The following is a 13,968-nucleotide window of genomic DNA, read 5'->3' on the forward strand; positions in this document are numbered from 1 at the left end:
TGGATGGAAGGTGGAGGGAAAGCTCCAGACACAGAGGAACCAAGAAACAGATCCATCAGCAGAGCTGCAATGCTGCTGCCAGGAGTCATCAAAAGTTTTGGGAAAGGGAAAGAAACTATCAGGAGATCTACTATTGAACTGTTTTCTTGAAATCATGCTCTGCATTGACACAACATGGTATTCCAAACTGGCTTCTCATTTCCATGAAAATGTTTTGTGAAATCTGTAAACTGTATGTCACACTTGACAAAAAGCCCTAAGCTCATACGTCAAGTTGTGGATGGCTGTGTGAGCTATGATATGAATCTATTAGTCTTAGATCCCTTTCCTGAATAGTTTCCCATAGGCTCATGAATTCTCTGTGGGCTGACATTTGAAAAGGAGTTAGGAGACTGAACTTTGTAAGAAAGTGAAAGCTTCCCATCATGTATTTGGCCTGAATCCCATCCTTTTTGTCACAGGACTTTCACCGACTTCAGTGAAGCAGGTTCTCATCCCCTTTCTGTCCTATTGTCTCTGATTGTGCATGGATGGGTGGAATATGTAACAGAAAGGAGCATTTCAACCCAGGATTAAATTTTCCAACAGTCCCCTTCTGTACATAAAAAAAGTTTTGAAATAGTTTGTTTTGCAATAACGTATCCACAAAATGTTGTCGTAATTCACAATTACACTTTACCTCTAAATAGTCATAACTGCAGTTTTCATGGTGTTCCAGGCTCAGTGTGCCAAAAGCAAATGTGATGAGGAGGCCAGGACTGGTTGAGATGGTCCAGAAACAATTTCTGTTTACAGGATAGTTACCAGGATATCCTGGAGAGTTTATTGAGCCGTAAGTACCTGTCAGCTCACCACCACATTCTATCAGAAAGAGAAGAGTCTTTATCACCATATGTCAGGTCAGAAGATGAATTGTCCTGTAGTGTCAAAACTAGCAATCACTTTGGGGTCAGAATAAATTAAAAAACAAAGACCAAGCCAAACAAACCAGCCAAGTTTCTTCTTTCTTTAAATTTTGCAGTTAATTCTGCAACTTAATTTTAAAAGGATAACTCCAAGTATTTCCTGATTTGCACAGTAAAAGAAAGATTCTTACCCAGTTACGATGAATATGCCTTAAGAAGAATAATCAGAAGCACTGTGTTTGGATTGGATTTACAAAATTAATCTGAATTTCTGTACTTTGTAAATAGTTTTTTAAAAAATCCATTTTTTATTCTATCACAAGGGTATTTCCATTAAAAAGAAAAAAAAAAGGAAAATTTAGTTACAGGTAAGGTTGTTTTATATACCCATAATAAAATAACATCAGTGCAACAGTTGGGAATGGGAGGGGTACACCATGTGTTACACCTCATGAATGGCTAGTTTAATCTCATCTAGACTGTTCCCTTTGCTCTTTTTTTTTTGCTTTTTTTTTGTTTTTTTTTCTTTTTTTTGGTAGTGCTATTTTTTCTGCCAAAATATCTGCTTTCACTTCTCAGTACTTATATTTGTCAATTAGTAATTATCAGTCTAATGATGACAATTGAAAGAAAAAAAAATCAAAAATCATATTAAAAGCATTTCAAGAAATATTTCTATAAATAAGGAAATGGCACTTTTTACTCTATGGTTCATTCAAGACACAACACAATGCATTATTTTGTTTCTAGACAATATACAGAACACTAAAGTGACCCTAATGTTATGCGAGATGATTTGAAGTTTATCCCTGGAAGGCATTGCCAGACCATCTGGAACAATCACCCAATTAACATTACCAACAATTCAGCCAGAAATGTACAACAAATCATACCAGAAACCTCACACATTCTTTAAAGTCCAATTCCCTACAATCTATCATGTTTGGAACATATAGGTTATTGTAAATTGTCAGTGGCAAAACAAACCATTAACTTGCTTGCTTGAAGTACTAGATACTTCTGTGAGAAAAGAGAACTGACTAAATGAATCCCCAGAAACACCAGCTCTGTGGGGGATTCCTCACAGGAAGTGTAAAGCAGCCTTATAAAACAGCAGAAAGCTATTCATAAAGCAGCATAGAGCTAGAGTTTGAAAATGTCTTCAAGTGATATATATGTCTACATTTCAGCCTCACTCCCTTGAAAAATACTGTCCTTCTGTTCCTAATGTTTCCTAATCAAAGGAAATAAGCAATTCATTTTACTCCAAAGACATGAAGATGCTTGGCATTTCATCAACTTACCAGGATCCTGAGACTCCCAGTGAACAGTAAAACCTCCAGTAATGGTGTGGTTTGAGTATAACCAAAAATACAGAGAGTTGTGGGAACTGAAAAGGTCTGCAGGACCTGTGAAGCCACAGTATTTTCCTAGCATGAGCATTGATGCTGAAGGCCCATCATGGATTTGAAGGAATTCAGAGTTGCACTCATTACTTGTCTCCAGTTGGAAGAATGGGAAAGTAACACGCAGAACCTATTAGAAGCCAGAAAACAAGAAATTCTGTTTTTTCCATCTGCTGAGATACTATCTATGTAGAAACTTTATAGAGCAGATATATGTATTCATGCACCTGTGAGAATCTATGAGCTTTGGAGCCACTATGTCATTTCCTGTAATGTTCCAGGACAGAAAAGAATATTAAAGAATCTTAAGTGCCAAAAGGAAAGAGAGAAGATAGACAGATAAGAATTCAGTCAGTGAAGTTTTCTGGAAAGATCATTATTTCTAATAACTAATAATTGAGACCATCTGCCTCTGTGTGTTATATGTGCAAAATATATATATCTGTGTAAATTTCAAGCTATGTTAAAAGCTTGAAACACGGCATAAAATACCTTATTCCAGGTTTCCCTAGGCAGTTTTTTTAATCAGATAATTAGCATTTTTCATAGCCTTGCTATAGTTGAAAGTGTTGTAATGGGAGTTAAAAGAGTCAATGATTTTGTTTCACACATATAAAATCAGTGTCTCTAAAGCCCATTCTGGATACTTTTTGACATGCACAGCTTTTAGTTTGTTCAGATTCTTCATCGATGTGCTGTACTATGCTCTGCTGAAGACAGTAGTGGCTCCCAGGCTTAAGGCTGAGGACATGTCATATACATATATTTCTGTAATGCTGTATAAACCACTGTTAAGCACTGGTTTATAAAATGACTTAATTCGTTCCATAAAATGACAAAAACACATCAAATCCCAAGTAAGAAATTTCATGGTAAACTATGAAGTAGCATGTTTTGTAGTTGTTATTTATAACCCAAGTGGAATTGTTAGTTGCAGATCAGAATCAGAATATACAATTGTGTGCAACATTTAAAAATTAATCCTTAAAAAAAATCAAATGCTGTTATTACACAAAGCGATTGACAATATGCATTAAGCATTCTACTTTTCTGCACTCAGAGATCAGAAACATGAAATTGTTTGGGGGTCACAGAATCACAGAACAGTCTGAGCTGGGAGGGGCCCAGAAGGATCATCGAGTCAAACTCTTCAGTGAAGAGTTGGCCCATGTGGGGATCCAACCCACCGTCCTGGTGTTAGCACCAGCTCTGACCAACTCACTCAGCTCAGGAACCACCTGTGGAACCCATCAGAGCAGAGATTTTCTCATGCAGCTGTTCACAGATCACATTCTAAAGCAATGTAGAACAGTTCCTTTCTGTTGCTGGAGGTAACAGAAACTAACCCTCAACTGTTTAAGAAAAGCCTGGAAAATCTATCTCACGCAAAGTCTTAAGCTAAGGAGCATGAAGGATTGTAAGGATCCAAAATTTATTCGTTTGAAAAACTATTTATTCTGAGGGGATTGGATCACAACATAGGAACATATGTAGCATGAAGATAGTCATGTTTGCTCTGATAAGCTGAGGGATCCTACAGACTGAGGATTTCTTAACCTGAACTCTATTTTACCTTGTTGGGACTGGTTTGAATAACCCAAGCACAGCTGACCCCACTGTTGTACCACTGGCTGTTTGGATTGTTAGGGTAACTGAAAGTCCCGCTGGAGCCTGAGAGGTATCCTCCACAAACTGCAAAAAGACAGAGAAAATTAAACAGATATTGTGGTATTACTATACAAACTAAAACAAAATGTAACTTTTTTTGCATAGTATTTTTCTTCTTGACCATTTAAAACAATGTTGAAAAACACTTCTATAAAAGCATCTTTACAGCTTCCTCTCAAGTGGAATAACATCTCAAAAAAGTGCAAATTCCCTGAAAGAAAAATAGTTCTTGGAAAAAGAACAAAGAATATCAGTTGGAACATGTGGATACTGCCAAAAGATATTGATTCTGTCTCATGGTAGCATCTGTAAACTGCTTTGCTTCCAGAACCTCGAGATTGAATCTCTAAATTTTCCCCTTCAATGAAATAACATTTTGCATTTTGAAGTTAACATGGTGTAAAATTGTCTTTCTCAGTAGTGGTACACCATAGAAGTTATCCTGAAGAGGTTTTATTGTTCCATTTATTCTTTTTGTTCAGATTTCTGGGCCTGATAATCCCTCTCATGGTATACCATGGTCTCTTCACTCACTGAACCATTCAATGCATGGGAACTGAGAACCCCAAACAGCTACAGAAAAATATGTCTGTAAAGCAGCCAAAATATAATGCACATACAGCTACAGCATGCAGCAGGCACCTGTAGTTTAACATTGAACTGATTCTAAAGAAATAGCCAATTCTCACCAAATTGTTTTGTTTCAAGAAGTGGTAAAAAGAATATAATTTTATTTGAAATGTCTGTCTAATCATCTCACCTTTTTTCAACCAGATTCAAAATGATCATGTAAGAAAATACGTTATTTTTTCATTGATTAGAAATGAAAATAATAGGTGGTACAGTATGATTCCTCACTGCATAAAAAACGGCTTTCTATCTCTTCATTATGAATGCCGAAAAATAATTTTTTCCCCTGTGGACTTAATAATAAAACATTACTAGTTAGATACTTCAGGAAAATAGAAAAAACCCTAAAATAGTTCTAAAATAGAGCGGATTTCACAGGGGATCAGTGGAAGTTTTACATTTTGTATTACATTAAAATGTAATTTGCTTTCTTCTTAGCATTCTACAATAAAAATGAGCCACTTCTGTTGCCACAGGGACACTGGACTCACTGGAATGCTATCCTGACCTTGTTTAATTAATGGCAGAAAAAGTTCTTAAACAAGCAGAAGAAATGATATTAGGAGGAAAAGGGAGAACTCTGCAGTCAATATAAAACTGAGAGTCCCCCATTTTCATGCTAACATTTCTTTCATTAATTTTCTGTTTGAAAACCTTTTCTGGCTTTTACTCTTGACTAAGACATCAGGACCTTTCAGCTTCATAACTGATGAAATAATATGCACAAAAGAGAAACATCAATATATTCCCTAGTTCTCCTTATACTGGATCCTCTTTCCCAACCAGCTTTTCAGACCACTTTCTTGGGAACAGAGATCTGATTTTAGGATGTCTGGCATCTAGCCGAGGCCAGTGGGCCTGCAGATCAACTTCATTGTTGCGTTCCTACTGCCAAACAAACCAGCTACAAAGGAAGCTCATGAAAAACTCTGTCTTGGAGGGAATTTGGGACCTCTGATCCACCCAACACAGGGCTGCTTTTCACACTGTAACTCAGTTGTTATTCCCGTGTTAATCCCATGGACTCGCTGAAGCCTGCTGTCCCATTTCCAGGAGGGAAGCAGCGGGAGGAGGCTCTGGCTGTACCTTGCTGGGCAGTCTGGCACTGCGGTCCTGTCCAGGCGCTGGTGCACTCGCAGGAGTAGCCATTGACCCCATCGGTGCAGGTCCCCCCGTTCTGACACGGGTTGCTGATACATTCATCAATGTTCTCTGTACAGTTAGAGCCTGTCCAGCCTGCATTACACAGGCAGAAATAGCCAGAGATCGTTGCCTGCAGACACAAACAAATCAAATAAACTGTGAGCATGAAGAACCTAGAGAAACCAATGGAGTCAGCAGAAAGACTGATGGTTACACTTATTTTATGAGGAGATATTGGAGTAAAGTAATAAAACCTTTGAATTTTTTTTGGCCTTGATGGTCACTGGTGAATACCAAAATAAACATAAATCCTAATTAGATTATCTATCTCTTTGGAGTTTTCCTATTAAGTTACTTCTTAGCAGGCCTCTTTCAAATTACCATCTCAAAAATCAAAATCTGTACTCTTTTAGCCATTCAGAAAACTGTTTGCTTGGTTTTGGAATGATCATGCTAGAATCAAGTCAATCATATTACCTAAACTTTATAAATAGCAAGGCAAGATAACTGGTTTAGAAGTCATTTCTCTCAAGGCCTTTCTCTGGGAAGTCTGCATTGCAGTTATGTGGGCTGTTAGCTTTCATTTTCATCCTGAGGAATGTTAAAGGGGAAAAATTTCATCACTTTTTCAGCTTTATTCCTTATTCTGCATGTCTCTTTTCCATTTCCGTTGTTGCAACCTGCACTACTTCTCCGTATAATCAAGTCTTTCCATATCTGTAACCATTTCCATTTCATATATTCTCTTACCTTGTATCTCTTTTTTATGTTTTATAGACACAATCTTTAAAGGTAAAGCAGAACATGGCCCCAGGTACAGGCTACTATCCCATGTTTGATGACATACAATTAGGGTATTGCATTCTCTATTTGCTTTTTCATTATCTAGTCATATTCTCTGTGTCCCAAAGAGATTTTCAGTATGATGGAAGATGGTTTTGATATGTATTTAGGGTTCTGCATATTGTTTCAAAAGGTGTTTCCTGATCTGCGTTGCCTGATAATTGACATTATTTCCTCTGTCATTATGGTGGCCAAATATAGCTTTGCTATTTCTCTATTTTATTAGATGCTTCTGTAGTCTCATTACTTAAATATCTGTGTTATTATCGTCAGGTATTAGTTTGTAGCCATGATTGCCTGTTGTATGTTAGGATATATTTAGGGAAAGATGTCGTATCTTTTAATAGATAAACTAAAATGAACAAAATAGTCAGAAAAAGTAGATAATATCTGGGCACAAAAGGCCCTATAAATATCTTAAAATATGAGTGAAGACACAGTAGATACCTGCAGAATAGAGAGCAAGGAATGCTGATAAGGAGTGGAGTGTAAGTGAGAGGACCATCACATATCACACAGAAAATTAAAGAAGCAAGAGATAATACACCACAGAATCATAGAAATATTTAGCTTGGAAAAGACCCTTAAGATCATCAAATCCAGCTGAAAACCTAACACTGCCAAATCCGTATCTTATGTCTCATTTTCCCTATGCCTCCAGGGACAACCAAAATGGGGATATCTGCAGCCTAATGGGGATAAATGGGAAAAGACTCTACTGGAACAAAAACTTCAGCATTCATGAATATTTTAGCAAAATCACCACCGTCAATATCCTCCCCAACAAAATCCCCAGATCAGCAGCATGGACTTTTCCAGGGCACAGCACACCTCACTAAGGAAGCCAAAAAAGCCTTCACAGGGTCCACAAGAACAAACTAAATGTTCACTGTGCATGAGAATGAATTCATACCACAAATCAATTTAGGTCCAAAAGACTTGGTTACCATCAGTGCAACAAATTCTCTTGAAACACCCTTTCCATGTTCATATAGACAGCCTGAGACTCCAGGAGTGCTCTCACAAGATCAGACTAGGAACCCATAACTATCTCTGCTGGATATTAACAGTCTGAAGGTCAGCAGAGGTCCTGGTTCTGTTATCATGGGTAATTCCTCCATGATCCAGGGTGGTAAATTACTTTCCTGTGTCACCAAGAACAGTTCTCTCCCATCAGCACGCACATTTCATTGGCTAGTGTGAGCTACCAAACACAGCTTCTCAGGCCATTAGTGCCAAGATTGCTACCTCTACTTCACACACGAAGAAATGGCTTGTGTGCCCTGAAACTCACTTTGCTTTCCTCAGGTATGTCCTTTGATCTTGCAATGCCCACTGACTTTGCCTCATTCCCAGTAGTATGTCTGCACTGAGCCTTCAGTGTCACCAAGCCTCCCTGGCTCGTTATAACCACACAACGTTGTCACTGTGTGTGAGGAGCCCAGCACTTACCAAGCACTGCCCATTTGCACAAGGGCTTTGCAGCTGACAGATATCACTGAGAGGAGAGCACCCGTTTGGCCCATATCCACTTCCAGTGTACCCAGATTTGCAAGAACAAAGTGCCATGGGCCCTTGGGAGACAAGAGAAGATATAAAATGTAATTCTATTACAATGACAATATCAATGTCTATAAAAGTCCTTGACATTTTGAAGCAGAGTCTTAATATAATTCTGACTTACTTGGTCTTTGGACACCTCCCCTAGTCAGTGCCCAGTTCAAGCATGGAAAGAGCCGTACTGTTGTTCTGCTATGAGTATCTGAGAGTCCAAGGTCACCTTCATGGGAAGTGGTGGGGTAGTCAAAGGGTATTTATGGGAAGGAGAACAGTAAAAGCAGCCTTATAATTGGAAAACTGCATCAAAGACAAATGGTGGACATCTGCACAGTTTTAGAATAAAGTCTTCTTTTTTACAGGGCCTAAATCTAATTCTGTCAGTGTTTGTGAAAAAGTCTGCTAGCTTTAGCTAACTTGCCTGAAAATCCTGTGCATGAGGCAAAACTGACTGTGGTGAAGTGGCTGCATGTTGCTATAAAGTGGATTCATCCTAACCAGGTTCTCCTTGAGATTCACACTGATGTTACCTTACAGTCTTTAAGAAAGCATAGTACCTGGAGCTGAGGTACAAGTAGCCAAAGGATGGCACCCTCCATTATTTATTGAGCAGATATCAACCTGGGTACATGTTTGTCCATCTCCCTCATAACCTGTTCAGAAGTAAATCACAGTTAGTCTGTAACAAACTATTTTCTTTGAGAATTGACAGTAAAACAATCAACTGGTAAGCAAAACACTAATTCATGGTGTAAAATCATAGTCTCCTGAAGTTAGAAAGAATTGAGATAGCTGCTGAAGCAAAATCTGGGATATTTATTGTGGCTCCTTCATTGAAGTGATGGATTGTGACTGTAAATAAATCCTTCCACAGTTGCTGAAAAAAATATAAATTAATATATGCCAAATATAGGTAAATTCAGTGAGGCCGTAGAAGCCCCATGTCTCTCAGCCACCATGCGTTGCCCTCCCTACACATCTGCACCCAGTCAGCCATAACCACACCCAGACTTTTCCCTCCTGCAGACCAGAGCAGCCCTTGGATCTCAAACACAGCACTCAGATCCTCTCAGGATGTTCAGGAGAACCAAAGCCGTGCAGCACAACTTGTTATGGCCAGAGGTGACATCATCAAAACTTGTCTGAGGCCACATTTCCAGCATGGTGATAACCCTTCAGCACTCAGTAACTTGGAGTCTTCACTACCCACAGTCTATTGCCATTTAAATAGAAATCAATAATTAGAAAGATTTTTTGTGCTATATTTCTAATATTAATACCATATATTTCAGAAAGCATTTTAAATCATAAATTATAAAGACCTAAGTTACAACTTCCACTGCTTGAGCTGTACTGCAGTAGAAACACTGCCTCCTCAGACAGCATTCAGAGCGTGACAATTATCAAGGCTTTTTTTTTACTGCAGACAATAGAGTCTGTGATTTATGGCACACAGGATACTCCTTCAATTAATACAGACAATGAGATTACTGCCATAATTATGCAATCCTTGTTTGCCATTAATGATCTTGTAAAGGAAGTACTTCACCAAATCAAGGCTGTAACACTGAAAACAGCTACCTAGTACAAGAGAAACACATTTCAGAGGATCACCTTTAGAGGCATACTCTATACAATGTTCATTAATAGCTGAAGCAGTTTGAATACACTTGGACACTGCATTCTGTTTTGCAGTATTGTGTATGTGATATTTCTTTCTATAAAACCAATTTTCAGCTTCTTAAATCTACTCCAAAACAGGCTCAAATGTGTTGGATCTTCATCTTTTAAGCCCTTCCATAGTATTACCACAAGAAATCCACTTTACCTGGTGGACAGAGCCCACAGCGGAATGATCCAGCTGTGTTGATACATTGGACCATCGGTACTGTGGAGCAGCCTCCATTATTACTTGCACATTCATCAATGTCCTGGCAAGTGTAGCCATTTCCCTGCCAGCCTAAAAAGCAGCACAGAAAAGACATCAGAAAGAAAATGCATGGCCTTTTTGGTTTCTTCTTTGACCAAATCTTTTCATAGAGTACAACTGAATTGCACTTCATTAGCACAAGAATAGACCTGTCTCTCTCATAGCTGATTAAAATTAATACTGGTCTGAAAATTAGGTTTCAAACACTACAGGGTGGAGATATGTGTACAAGAATGTTTTATTTCAACTGTATTCTGGGTATTTTAGATTCAAACACACTTTTACCTAAAGAGGATGCAGTTCTGGTCTAGTGCATTTATGTACATTTTGCAGCAAAGATTTATTACAGCTTCAGTTAAACACTTTAAAAACTTCTCCCACAGACACCTCCTGCCCAGCTCAGGAAGAGTAATCATAGGTTATATGGTCTGAGGGAACAATCAGATTTTATATTGCCTTAAGGCAGGAAACATACAGATATGAAACTATTGCAGATCTCTTATGTGAAGATGATAGGACATGATGGACATGAAGGTACTGTGGACATGAGACCTATTTAGATGCTCGGTTTAGGATGAGATAAATCATGCATTAGACTTCACTGTCTGCATTACCTATATAAAACATAACCTGCATTTATTCCCTAGAACACAGACCAAAGCATTCTATGGAGTTCCTCTCATCTGCATCCTGTGTCTGTGTTTATGATACACACTCTGCCACCCCATCCAACCTGAGAGCATGGAAGGACGAGATACCTGTGGGGCAGGGACCACAAGTGTAGGAGCCTTGAGTGTTGTGGCACTGCACAGGTGGATGCTGTGAGCACGGAGGGTTAGGGAGGTTGCATTCATCTATATCAGCACTACAGGCAGGGCTGCCAGGAGGGGACATCCAGCCAGCCTCACAGACACAGCGGTACTTGGGCTGTCACAGAAAACATCACATTGCATGGTTAAGACATTTGCAATAGTCAAGGAAAAGGCAGCGGGAGTTAATTTCATGAAATGACTTTCAAACTATAGCAAGAAAGCTTTCAGAGCATCACACAGCTTGCACATTTTGTTTGGTAGGTTGCTTCAGTAGTATTCTCAGTCTGTTTCTTCCTCTGAATTTACTTATTCAGATTATGGAAGCAACTCAGGATCATTCATTATTTTCATAAAAGAAATCTGTAATTTACCCCAAAGCTCCCAGAGAAAATAAGATCAGTTATGAGCTGTACATAAACATAATTAGAAGTCATCAACTTGCTTTTTAACCAAGGCAAAGAGATCAGTGTAAGCAACCTGAAATCATCTTGGCTGTTTTCTTCTAATCAAATTATTCAGTAGTCTATGCAATGTGAAGCACTGAGATTAAATTGCAAATACATGTTTTCTTTTAGGAAAACAGTTTTCTCTCTAGTAAACTTTACTAATGGCCAGATTTCAGCATTTATCTAGCTTTGGTCCAATTAAAGCTAATGGGAGTTTTATTGTTGATTGTCACAGGAGCAGACACTGTTAAGCCAACACTGAACCCTTTAGAAAAACTTTCTCAACAAAAAGTGGGCAGAAAATAAGTGATAAGTTGTGAAACTTCTAAAAATTAGGCAAAGAAATTATTTTATTGCAAAGCACAGAAAATATGTGCTGTGACTGGAATGGTGCATGGGTGTATAGGAGCATTAAGGAGCAGAAGCCTGGCTGGGTGGTTTTGGAGGGCTGCTCTCAGTGGAAAGAGCCAAAGCTGGCATGGTCCATCTGTCCCTTTGGAGTGAACACCCTGTACCCAGATTGTCACCCAAATGGAATGAGCTGGCTGGCTCCTGATGAGCACTCAAGTGTGTGCTAGCATCCACCCAGTGCAGATGCTTGGAAATATTGGGCCTGGAGTCAGACACCACATCCAGCTGACACTGAGGAGCACCAAAGATGAGCAGCAGCCACCCAGTCCCCATGCAGCCCTAGCAGCTCCCAGGCCCCTGGCACTAATGTTACACTGGTATGCCTTTTCCCAAGAAAAATAAGATTCATGATTTTTGTCCTTCTTAGTTATTTAAGCAGTAAAATGTTCTAGCAACTCAATTCTCCCAAAATAATGCACTGTAAGAATATTATATTTTAAATATGACTTTAACTTATAAAAATATATTCCCAAGCTCCCTATGGATGTAGTAGTACATCTAATACTCTAACAAGTACCTCTAACAAGGCATAAAAGATTTTTGATTCTTTCTGCCACCCTTGGTACAACAGAGAGGCTGTTGTATAGTGACCTTTCTTGTTGTTTTCAGCAGCAGTTCATGCTACACAGTTTTGTTGTGGTCAGCACTATTTGTTGCTTATTCATGCTGTGCTGTGTGATGAAATTTATACATTGTTCCTTACCCTGTTGGGCTGATCCCTCTTTTCATCTACGCAGAGGCCATGCTCACAGAGCACCTCAGATCCTTCCAGGCAGTCATCAAACTTCAAGGCACAGTGAGGCCCATAGGTTTCTGGAGTACAGGAGCAGCTAATAGTGCAAGTGGAAAGAAAAATCAAAATTTTGTCTTTCTACCACTGTTAAAGATTTTTCATTGCCATTCTCCACTTTATGGGGTGTTCCTTACAAAATACATCTATTTACCTATGTTGACAATCCTGCTAATATTCATGCAGAGAGGCAAATCTCCTGTTCAGCAGAGACTCAAGCATCATTTGAGACTTGTGTATATTCATGACTGTCTGGCCCTATGGAAGAATCTACAGCCTTTTGTTACATTCATGAGCACAAATCCAGGAAAAAATAAAAGTCTAACATAAGACTTAAACAGAACATGAGCATGGAAACCCCCACTTCAGTCAAAGAGCACCTAAATATCCTTTTTTAGTTATGATTATCATATGATGCCAGGTCCCTAAACCCTCCCTCTAGCCATATGCAGAAATGCCATGTCTGGCCTGTCCTAGGGAGTGAGGTACTTTGACCCCCACACCACAACAATGGGCAGCTGCTGTCTCAGCAGCACCTCAGCGTTTAGGGATGTGTGGTAGGCAAGAGGTGGCCTTTGAGGTTGGTACGGTGGGAAGAACAAAGTAGTGGATTTAAAGAAGGCATTTTACTGAGAGGATTTGGTTTGAAAGCCGCCACATGCATCACATTGTTATTTATAGGGCAGAGCTTAGTTACAGCATTATACATAGTGGTGGAACTGAAATTGGGAACTTCTAAGCCATCGTATAAGACTCTGGCTCTTAATTTCCACATAGACAAAATGTGAGGCTCTGAAATACAGCTGAAAGAGAAATAAATGTACAGAAAACCTCCTATCAGATCACTAGATTCTTAATAAAATGACAGTGAGACTCTCATTTGGATTCAAGTTATATGCTGCAATGTCCACAGCTTGCAGAGACACATGGCAGGTACACACCCTTCTTGCATTGCTTTTAAGCTGCCTAATGAAAAATGTTCTGCAAAAGCATTTCTCTGAAGAGTTGGAATCAGGGTATTCCAGTGGAGCTGACCTGGACCTTGGAGCAACTTATATAAAATAAGCTGCTGCTGTCCCTTCCACCATGTCACATGCTCAGCTGAAATAGCAGTTTGATAAGCCAATTGCAGGTAACTAAGCAGTGCACCCAGGACAAGCAACCCACATGAACTTAGGCTTCAAAAACCCTCTGCAGCTTAATGCTTAACTGCAGTCTGCAGTGCAGGACAGTGCGTTCATTATTGTAAGAGACAGCAAGCAGAACAACACCTTCTCATCAGTGCAGCAGCTCAGCCTTGGAAGCACAGAGGCAACAGGTAACCAGATAACTTTTGTATGTCTGAAGTACATTTAGAGCTTCATGTTCAACTTCAAAGGACACAACAAGAACAGTCTGGCCATCTCCAAAGGAGGGGAACAATGGCA

At 39.2% G+C, this 13,968-nt stretch overlaps 1 protein-coding gene across 1 annotated transcript in view; it reads right to left on the bottom strand.

Annotated features, from left to right (window-relative positions):
- CUBN (cubilin) overlaps positions 1 to 13,968 on the bottom strand; it is a 142,219-nt gene that overhangs the window by 122,168 nt on the left and 6,083 nt on the right. The window contains exons 7-15 of the mRNA XM_063413067.1: positions 12,455 to 12,581; positions 10,841 to 11,009; positions 9,981 to 10,112; positions 8,710 to 8,805; positions 8,048 to 8,169; positions 5,696 to 5,882; positions 3,885 to 4,003; positions 2,210 to 2,441; positions 680 to 861 (exon numbers count right to left, since the gene is read on the bottom strand). Of these exons, the coding sequence (XP_063269137.1) occupies positions 680 to 861; positions 2,210 to 2,441; positions 3,885 to 4,003; positions 5,696 to 5,882; positions 8,048 to 8,169; positions 8,710 to 8,805; positions 9,981 to 10,112; positions 10,841 to 11,009; positions 12,455 to 12,581 (1,366 nt within the window). The remainder of the gene's footprint in view (positions 1 to 679; positions 862 to 2,209; positions 2,442 to 3,884; positions 4,004 to 5,695; positions 5,883 to 8,047; positions 8,170 to 8,709; positions 8,806 to 9,980; positions 10,113 to 10,840; positions 11,010 to 12,454; positions 12,582 to 13,968) is intronic.

The sequence above is a fragment of the Prinia subflava genome, chromosome 1, assembly GCF_021018805.1.
Source record: "Prinia subflava isolate CZ2003 ecotype Zambia chromosome 1, Cam_Psub_1.2, whole genome shotgun sequence".
NCBI lineage: Eukaryota > Metazoa > Chordata > Aves > Passeriformes > Cisticolidae > Prinia > Prinia subflava.